The following is a 10,000-nucleotide window of genomic DNA, read 5'->3' as shown; positions in this document are numbered from 1 at the left end:
TGTCCCTATCATTATGTATTTCTCTTTACTAATTAACATTCATTTTTTCTATCTCAACCTCGTCTGCTCCTTTGACAATTTTTCGTTTTTGTTCCATCACAATAGACGACCTCATCATCCTTGTCTACAATTTCACTAACCTCATTAATTCTTGGTCTTTGTTCCAATTGTGAAAGATCTTTATTCATGACTTTCTTAATCGACATTTGCCTCCAAGAGGAAAAAGTGCTTTAAGTAGTCTTCATCCTTCGGACGTATGCAATGAAACCTTATAAATTATGTCAAGCATTAATTGAATATATGTTTCCAGGTATTTTCAGTTTTTCCATATAAAAGGATCTGTAATTGATGAATACTAATACCATATATTTGGGAATTTTATTCATTATTATTATTATTATTATTATTATTATTATTATTATTATTATTATTATTATTATTATTATTATTATTATTATTATTATTATTACTAGCTGAGCTATATCCATATTTGGAACAGCGCGATGTAATATATCTTAATAAATATTTCTTTGTCATAGATGAAAACCGTATTTTTAGGTATTTTGTGAATCAGCTTGCTTATTTAACAACGTTAATAAGTCGTCGAAATAAGCAATAGAAAAACTTAGAGGATATTTTCTCCCTAGAATAATTATAACTTTATAATTACTTATTAACTCTAATCATATTTCTGATGCTAGAATTACAACGTACCGCCCAGAGCCTAAGTCTTGCTTCACACGAACGGATTTTTCCCGTATGGAAATAGATCCGCTCGTTAGGAGGCAGGTCTTCACACGGGTAAATTTTTCCCGAGCGGCCTTGTAGTTTCTATAAGCTACTGTACTGGAACCGCTTGGGTTAGCAGTGCACGCGACTAGTAAATTACTACGTGTGAAAAGCCTCACTGATTTTCATTCAATTCTTGTGTGTGCATACATACATACATATATATATATATATATATATATATATATATATATATATATATATATATATATATATATATATATATATATATATATATATATATATATATATATATATATTTATATATATATATATATATATATATATATATATATATATATATATATATATATATATATATATATATATATATATTAAACTACGACTTAGTTGCAAAACCAGGAAGCTATAAACCAAAGGGCTCCGACACGGAAAATAGCCCAGTGAAGGAAAGATATAATTAAAACAAATAAAATAACGCATACTCAACTCACCAATTATTTGAAGTTGGACTCTAATGTTTTTGGTGGGAGACGACCGAAAGTCGGTCCGACATCGGTACATGTCGTGGTCTGAAGACTTCACCGGGTTGATCACCAGACCGGAAGGGTTGGCAGAGAGGTCGAAATAGGCTCTTTTACCCAGGGTGTTCTCGTCCGACCAGTGATGAGCCTGGCGGACGGGACCATTTCGCCCATCAATGCTGGAAGGAAAAAGTATGAAAGTTATTAATTATATTATATAATGTTGATTATATGTGAGGAATATGAATAGAGAAATGTCAGATGTATGATTTATATTGATCTCTCTCTCTCTCTCTCTCTCTCTCTCTCTCTCTCTCTCTCTCTCTCTCTCTCTCTCTCTTTTTCATAATACTGAGATATAGATTATGTATCATTCACACAGATATACAGATAAAATACACGTAGATGCATACACATATACACACGTATATATATATATATATATATATATATATATATATATATATATATATATATATATATATATATATATATATATATATATATAGTGATACCTCGGTAGTCGAACGACTCTAAATTCGAATAAATCGGTGTTCGACCAAAAAATTTGAGTAATTTTTGCTGCGGTGTTCGAACAAAAAATCGGAATTCGAACACAGCCGAATGCGTGGCCGAGTGAGATGAGCGGCCATCTTGGCTACTCTCGCCTGGTTGGGTAGCATCATTTGAAAAGAGATCGTCAGTCTGACAACACGTGAATTTATTGTGATTCAGTGCGTTTTATTGCCTTTTTTTGCCGATAATAATGGGGCCCAAGAAAGTTAGTGATAAGGGGAAGGATAAGAGGAAAACAGTGAGAACAACGATCGAGTTGAAGACGGAAATTATTGCGAAATACGAGAATGGTGTACGAGTGTCTGATCTAGCCTTACAGTATGGCATGGCGAAGTCGACCATTTCGACCTTTTTGAAAAATAAGGAAGTGATAAAGAAAGCTAATGTTGCACAGGGAGTGACAGCAATTAGTAAGCAAATGCCACAAGTAATTTAGGAATTGGAAAAATTGTTCTTTATATATATCAAAGAAAAGCAGCTGGCCGGGGAGAGTATAAGTGAAGCTTTCATTTGCGAGAAAGCTCTTCATATTTATGAAGAATTGGTGAAGAAAAGTGCCATTAGAAGTGAAAATGATTCGTCGTTTACTTTTAAAGCAAGCTGGGTCTGGTTCGAGAAATTCCAGAAGAGAACTGGTATTCACCGCGTGACTAGGCATGGGGAGGCAGTCAGTTCGGACCGGGCAGTGAACATCTTTAATGATAATGTTATGTCTCACTTTAGAAGAATAGTGCTGAGGACAAAGAAGCAGCTGACAATTGACATGTTTTTCATAAAAGAAAAGAGAGCTGCTACATCCCAGCCTGAATCCCCTCCAAAGAAGGGAGACAGAAGAGAAAGAACCCCTGAAGGAGATTTGCCCAACCTTCTACAGGAGAGAGAAAAAACCCCTGAAGGAGAACTACCAAGCCACTTCATTGCAGGTGACTCTTCTTCCAAGCAGTAACCTCCCCCTTCCATCCTCTCTACAGCCATTCCTGTATGCCATCGAACCGCTGCTCAAAGGTACGGTTTAAAATTGTTTTATAAAGTTTTCCGACCAATTTCGTACACATTTAAGTAATTATTGTTGTTTAGGTACACATTTTATTAATATTTTTGGCAATTTGGAATACGTAGGAACGTATAAAAATAAATACCCTTGTTTCTTAAGGGTAAAAAGGTTTCGGTACTCGAACAAATCGGTGGTCGAACACTGATCCGGAACGGATTATGGTCGAGTACCGAGGTATCACTGTATATATATATATATATATATATATATATATATATATATATATATATATATATATATATATATATATATATATATATATATATATACATTTCTTATGTTAGTGGCAGATAAATGTGTTAAAGACCTGAATAATGAAAAAAAAAAACCTGACATCAAAACACTAATGATTTTTGTGCAAAAAAGATATACTGTAATTTTTAAAGATACAAAACTGGGAAAAAACAGAATACCAACACCGATAAAGAAAGAGAATGTGTGATTAACAGTTTATGAGAATTAGAAAACTGGATATTTTTCTCTTCAGGTTCATATTCAATGCCCTTGAATAAATCAGGAGAGTACATCGCTAACTTTGTAAAATAAGACAATTCAACATCTTACATTGCCTCTGGGAGTAGCTTTTTTTATAATTGGATCGTGACTCGAGGAGAAATACGCTACCTCAAACATGTTTTCATGAAATTCTAAATACATTTAGCATCATCAAAAGGACACACGTTCTCCCGAGGAGAAAGTTAGCCATATATCTCACACACGTGACCTAGGATCTTATCAAAGAACTTAGTCCATAAAGCAGCATTTGACACTAAGTTTTTGTTCCCTTTTCATGGGTCAAATTTTGGAGTTTTAAGCTAAATACTTGAATTGTATGTAATTACATATATCCTCACAATCGTGCAATTTTAATATAGTTTGTTTTGATAGGTGTAATTATTAATTGTCAAATCAAATTTTTTTAAGGAGGTGATTGTTGTTTATTTTAGTCTGAATTACGGTGATATGAAGCGAGTTTTAAAGGTTTTAAAGGTCGGTCATGAATGGCAGAGGCAAGGAACAGTGACATTGCCCTAGCAATCAGGACAATGCCCTAGAGACTGACCATATATTATATGATCAGCACCCAAGCCTCCTCTCCACCCAAGCTAGGACCAGGGAGGGCCAGGCAGTGGCTGCTGATGACTCAGCATATAGACCTATAGGCTCCCCCAAACTCCCCAACCTTAGCTCAAAAGAATGGTAAGGTTGCAGACACTAATGGCACTAACGAGTCTGAGCGGGACTCGAACCCCCGACTGGGAAACACCAGGCAGAGACGTTACCAATCTATGAAACATTATGATCTAGCATTACCTTTTCAGGAGTGAAGTCAGTTTGGAAACGATCAAAAGGGTTGAATGTGGCAGCCTACGGGTGGTCACAGAGGGCTACCGGGTATTTAAGTAGGTTAGGTTAGGTTGGGAACCTTAAGTTATGTGGTGCTCTTGTTTGTTTCCCTTTTAAAATGTTGTGATTCTGTCATAACCTCTGAAATTTTACATCAGGTCTGTCCCAGCCAACTACACAAGCTCCTTATATTTTAATCTAAGAATGTCTTTCAGTTTCAGAGGTATGATACTAAACTTTTCAGCGAAATCCTTAAATCATATATAATTAGATTTATTCAGTCAATCGTGCAAATTCCTATTGCAATAATAGAAGATGAGAAATAATAAACAAGGAATCATTACATATGTAATAAATCGTTTATAATACGTTTTCATTACGTCGTCAACGTATAGATTTCTTTAAAAAATAAATACAGTAATGATATTGATACTTTAGCACGTGTCAGAGTCAGAGAATAAATTAATGCAGTGGTCTTTTTTTTTTTTTTTTTTTTTTTTAGGTCTGGGTGTCTATCAACATATAGCACCAATTTGGACAATGATTTGTTTTTTTCTGGTTTTTGTTTCTGTCCTTCTACTTCTTCTTCTTCTTCTTCTTCTTCTTCTTCTTCTTCTTCTTCTTCTTCTTCTTACTATTATTATTATTATTATTATTATTATTATTATTATTGTTGTTGTTGTTGTTATTATTATTGTAGTTACAATTTCTATTATATTTTTTATCATTAGCAAAAAATCAACATTAAACCTATTTTGAAATTAGTGTTGATGTGGCATAATTTATAATTAACGATGCCTTATATAAAAGAAGTAAGTTTCTCATCAACTTAAATTGTTATTTGTCAATTATTCTGCAAAATTATTCACTCACGTCTATTTCTCCTTTCCAGATATTATCGAAAACACCATTCTTGGAATGATTGATTTATATGAGGTTTTCTGGCATCCTGACATCGCAGGTCACTGACGCTGATATCGTTTATTATAAATAAAGAATAGAAAAAAAAATTCAATTGAGACCATAAAAGCAATTAGGTAGTTATAAAAGTTGAATAGCTTTCAGAAGACCTGCTTATGAAATGCATCTAAAAATGACGCTGGAATTGTACGACACATCATGTCCAAGAATCTTGGCAAGGATGAACCTGCCATCCTGACCTCGAGCCTCAAACAGATATCTATTTCTCTCTGTACTATAAGTGGGGTATTCAGTCAAGGCCGTTCAACGGAATGATATATATAACTAGCATTGTTCACCGTCAGATTTGTATGAATACCTCCATGTATTTTTATAGTAATGCTGTGTTGCCAGCTACAGAGATACAAAAAAATTGAAAAAAAAAAAAGTCTAGCAGTTACAGGCGATCCAATCATGTTTTGTGTATTTGAACTTCGTCCTTAATTGCATATTTGCGTATTAATATAATGAGCAAAATATATCATCACAGGTTAGGAGCACTTACATATGACACGTTGTGAAAGCATAATGCTTTACTGCCAGGATTTTTTTTTCTCAGATTATTCCTTGTTGTATTCCTAGTTTTAGGAATTAAAGTGAGACTGGAAGAAAAGACAATACTCTCTTTTTTTTGCCAATCTGGAATTCCTTTTAATGGACCCTTTTCTAATTAATGGGAATTGATTCCCAGATTATTCTAATTTACATTCCTAGTTTTAGGATTCAGAGTAAGACTGGGTGAATAGAGAGAATACTTCTCTCTTCTTTGCCTATTCCAAGCTTTCCTGATTATGAATTCTTTCATAATTTATGAGATCTTTGTTCCATTGCATTCCCAGTTTTAGGAATCAGAGCAAGACTGGGTGAATACAGAGCATACTTTTCTCTTCTTTGCCTGTTCCAAGCTTTCCTCTTAATGAATTCTTTGATAATTTAAGGGATTTTTTTTTAATTGTATTCCAATTTGATTTCCTAGTTTTATGAATCAGAGTAGCACAGGAAAAATTAAGGGAATCCTTTTCTCTTCTTTGCCTATTCCAAGCTTTCCTATTAAAATATCCTTTGGTAATCTATGGAAATTGTTTTTAAGAGTATTCCTGGTTGCATTCCAAGTTTTAGGAATCAGAGAAAGCCTGGGTGAATAATGAGAATACTTCTCTTTTATTTGCCTATTTCGAAGTTTCCAATTAATATATCTTTTGATAATTTATGGGAATTATTTTAAAGAGTATTCCTGGTTGCACTCTTAGTTTTAGAAATCAGAGTAAGACAGTAAGGGTAAATTGAATACCTATCCTTTCTTTGCCCATTCGAGGCGTTCTTGTTAATGTATTCTTTGATAATTTATTAGCTTCCTTCCCTTCACGAGGTAATAACAAGCCCTGAATAAAACATTATGATTTATGGACACTAAAAAAATAATGGTCTAATATATATGTATTATTACTTTAGGATATGAATTTGGAATTACACATATATGTGTAGCATGATATTATTATTATTATTATTATTATTATTATTATTATTATTATTATTATTATTATTATTATTATTATTATTATTATTATTATTATTATTAATAATAATAATAATAATACTTGCTAAGCTACAACCCTCCTTGGAAAAGCAAGATTCTATAAGCTCAAGGGCTTCAACAGTGCAAACATTCTAGTGAGGAAAAGAAATAAGGAAACTGTTAGAATAGTATACCTGAGTGTCTCCACAAGCAAGATTATTCTAACACAAGACAGTGAGAGTCCTAAAATGACAACAGGTGAATCAGATAAATATTTTATTATTATTATTATTATTATTATTATTATTATTATTATTATTATTATTATCAACTAAGCTACAACCCTAGTTGGAAAAGCATGATACCATAAGCCAAAGGTCTCCAAAAGGGAAAACTGCCCAGTGAGGAAAGGAAATGATGAATCTGATAGAATAGAGTGTATAGGTGCACTAAGCTATATCGTTAACTGGAAAAGTAGTATTCTATATGCCCAAGGGGTCCAACAGAGAAAACAACCCAGTGAGGAAAAGAAATAAGAAACTGAGAGAATAGTGTACCTGTATATAGCCTCAATCAAGAGAATCTAACCCAAGAAAGTGAGGGAACTAAAATGAATACAGGTGAATTAGTTGAATATTCCGTCTCCTTACCTGTATATAGGTGTGCCGATTGATCCTCTGTAGAACAATACTAGAATGGTGTCATCGTTTGGCTCTGGAGGTCTGACGTCACACGGTAGTAAGACTTTGTCTCCCTCTACTGCTTGCACGCTTGTTAAGGGACCTGAGTGATGGAAAAAAATGTAAAAGAATTAGTGCTATTAGCTTAATTAGGGTGAATAAGTTGACAAATAATGATTTGATAAAGTTATTTTCTTTTATAGTTGATGCAGAGGTAAAACTAACCTTATCAATTATCATTGATATTATTTTAACAATGATATGATTTTTCTTTTTACGTAGCTATTTGATGAATTTTCTAATAAGGGTTAACAATATCAAGAAATAATTATCTATTAGACTTACTTTTCTGCATACAGTAACTCAGGTAAAGCAAAATGTAACTTTGAATATCAATTAAGAGTCTAGTAAATAGTAATCCATAATATTAGCAAGAGCATCTTTGTTTAGATAACTATTTGAGTATTTTCATGATAGGATTATGAACTATCCTATGATTATTCAATTAGGTTATTATTTTCTTTTATAACTAGGGTAGAGGCAGAATTACACAAATCAATTAACGAGTAGAGAACATCAAATCCTAATGATATGTTAACAAGAATATATACTTCTCTCTAAGTTAATATTAGAGTAATTTTCTATTTAAGAAGATGAATGTCAGGAATTATCACTTACTGCAATATTTTTTATTTAACTGGGATAAAGCTAAAACTAACCTTAATACTGTAGTTAGTGACCATATTTTTTTTTATTTTTAGGCTACAATTACAGTAATTTTTAATTAGGGTGCAAGAGTTAACAGATTAGTTTATACTGGAATTATCTTTGTATTTAACTCAGGTAAAGGCAAACCTAATCATGAATATCAATTTAAAATGGAGTAAATATCAAAATTTAAAATAGGGTATGAATGGAAATAACTTTATCTCTTTTCAGGTACCTATCACAGTAAAATAAAATAAGATCAGGCAAGAAAAATATCAGTGGTTCCATCCACACATGTAAAACGCTGTGGTATATATATATATATATATATATATATATATATATATATATATATATATATATATATATATATATAAATCGATAGATAGATATATAGATAGATAGATAGATAGATATAGATATAGATATATATATATATATATATATATATATATATATATATATATATATATATATATATATATATATATATATATATATATATATATATATATATATATATATACAGTGCTTTGTTTGAACGGGTACTTAAAAATCAGTCATTATTGTATGATATTCTTGCAATGTTGATTCACAATTGATATTAACAAACAATTTTGGTATATACTTAAGAACTGATTACTAAACACCAGAACAAAAACAAATAACTTGGCCTAGCTGTCTTTGTCGTAGACGGAAGCTCTGCTCCCATTATTCTCTAGACTTGAATAAACTATGACGTTATTGATGGACACATTTCACCACCTAGAAGACCCTAGTAATTACTCTTCATTATGGATATACTACAAATACATTCCATTTCCACACGACATTTCATTCCTTTTGTATGATAGAAATCTGTAACATGCAATCAAATAATTTATATCTTTCTCAATGAGACATAAATCAACTTTTATTATGAGGAAATTCGTATGAAATATACGCTGTATCTTGTTAGGAAATTAGAGCAATTCTGTATTGTCAGCAACAATGAGAATGAAAGCTAATATATCCTTTGTATGGAACATATATCAACGCATAGTAGCATAGTAGTAAATCTTGAACATTAGAGAAATCAGAAGAAAAACTATTACACGTTTTCCTAAATATGTTGGCATAATATCAAAGCTTGTATAATGTCAAAAAAAATTGACATACGGTTAATTATTTAAGTACTAGTGTACGCGATCTGTCAGTTTTGTTTCCTGTTCCGTAATTAATAAACACACCTATTGCAAATATATCGTTTTTCATACTACGAAATTTGCCTCTTCTTACGTGTTCCGTACTCCATTATCATTTACAAAAACACCTATTGCAAACATATAATTTTTCATAATACGAAATTTGCCTTTTCTTACGTGTTCCGTACTCCATTATCATTTGAGAAAACACCTTTTGTAAACATATCATTTTTCATAATACGAAATTTGCCTCTTCTTACGTGTTCCGTACTCCATTATCATTTGAGAAAACACCTTTTGCAAATATATCATTTTTCATAATACGAAATTTGCCTCTTCTTACGTGTTCCGTACTCCATTATCATTTGAGAAAACACCTTTTGCAAACATATCATTTTTCAAAATACGAAATTTGCCTCTTCTTACGTGTTCCGTACTCCATTATCATTTGAGAAAACACCTTTTGCAAACATATCATTTTTCATAATACAAAATTTGCCTCTTCTTACGTGTTCCGTACTCCATTATCATTTGAGAAAACACCTTTTGCAAACATATCATTTTTCATAATACGAAATTTGCCTCTTCTTACGTGTTCCGTACTCCATTATCATTTGAGAAAACACCTTTTGCAAACATATCATTTTTCATAATACGAAATTTGCCTCTTCTTACGTGTTCCGTACTCAATTAGAACTTAA

The 10,000-nt window shown here is 31.9% G+C and overlaps 1 protein-coding gene across 1 annotated transcript in view; it reads right to left on the bottom strand.

The window, feature by feature from the left end:
• LOC137643367 (uncharacterized) overlaps positions 1 to 10,000 on the bottom strand; it is a 93,843-nt gene that overhangs the window by 23,703 nt on the left and 60,140 nt on the right. The window contains exons 6-7 of the mRNA XM_068376197.1: positions 7,378 to 7,510; positions 1,245 to 1,453 (exon numbers count right to left, since the gene is read on the bottom strand). Coding sequence (XP_068232298.1) covers positions 1,245 to 1,453; positions 7,378 to 7,510 — 342 coding nt within the window. The remainder of the gene's footprint in view (positions 1 to 1,244; positions 1,454 to 7,377; positions 7,511 to 10,000) is intronic.

Source organism: Palaemon carinicauda, chromosome 6 (genome assembly GCF_036898095.1).
Source record: "Palaemon carinicauda isolate YSFRI2023 chromosome 6, ASM3689809v2, whole genome shotgun sequence".
NCBI lineage: Eukaryota > Metazoa > Arthropoda > Malacostraca > Decapoda > Palaemonidae > Palaemon > Palaemon carinicauda.
The sequence above is the reverse complement of the archived record's forward strand: the minus strand, read 5'-3'. Positions and strand labels throughout refer to the sequence as shown.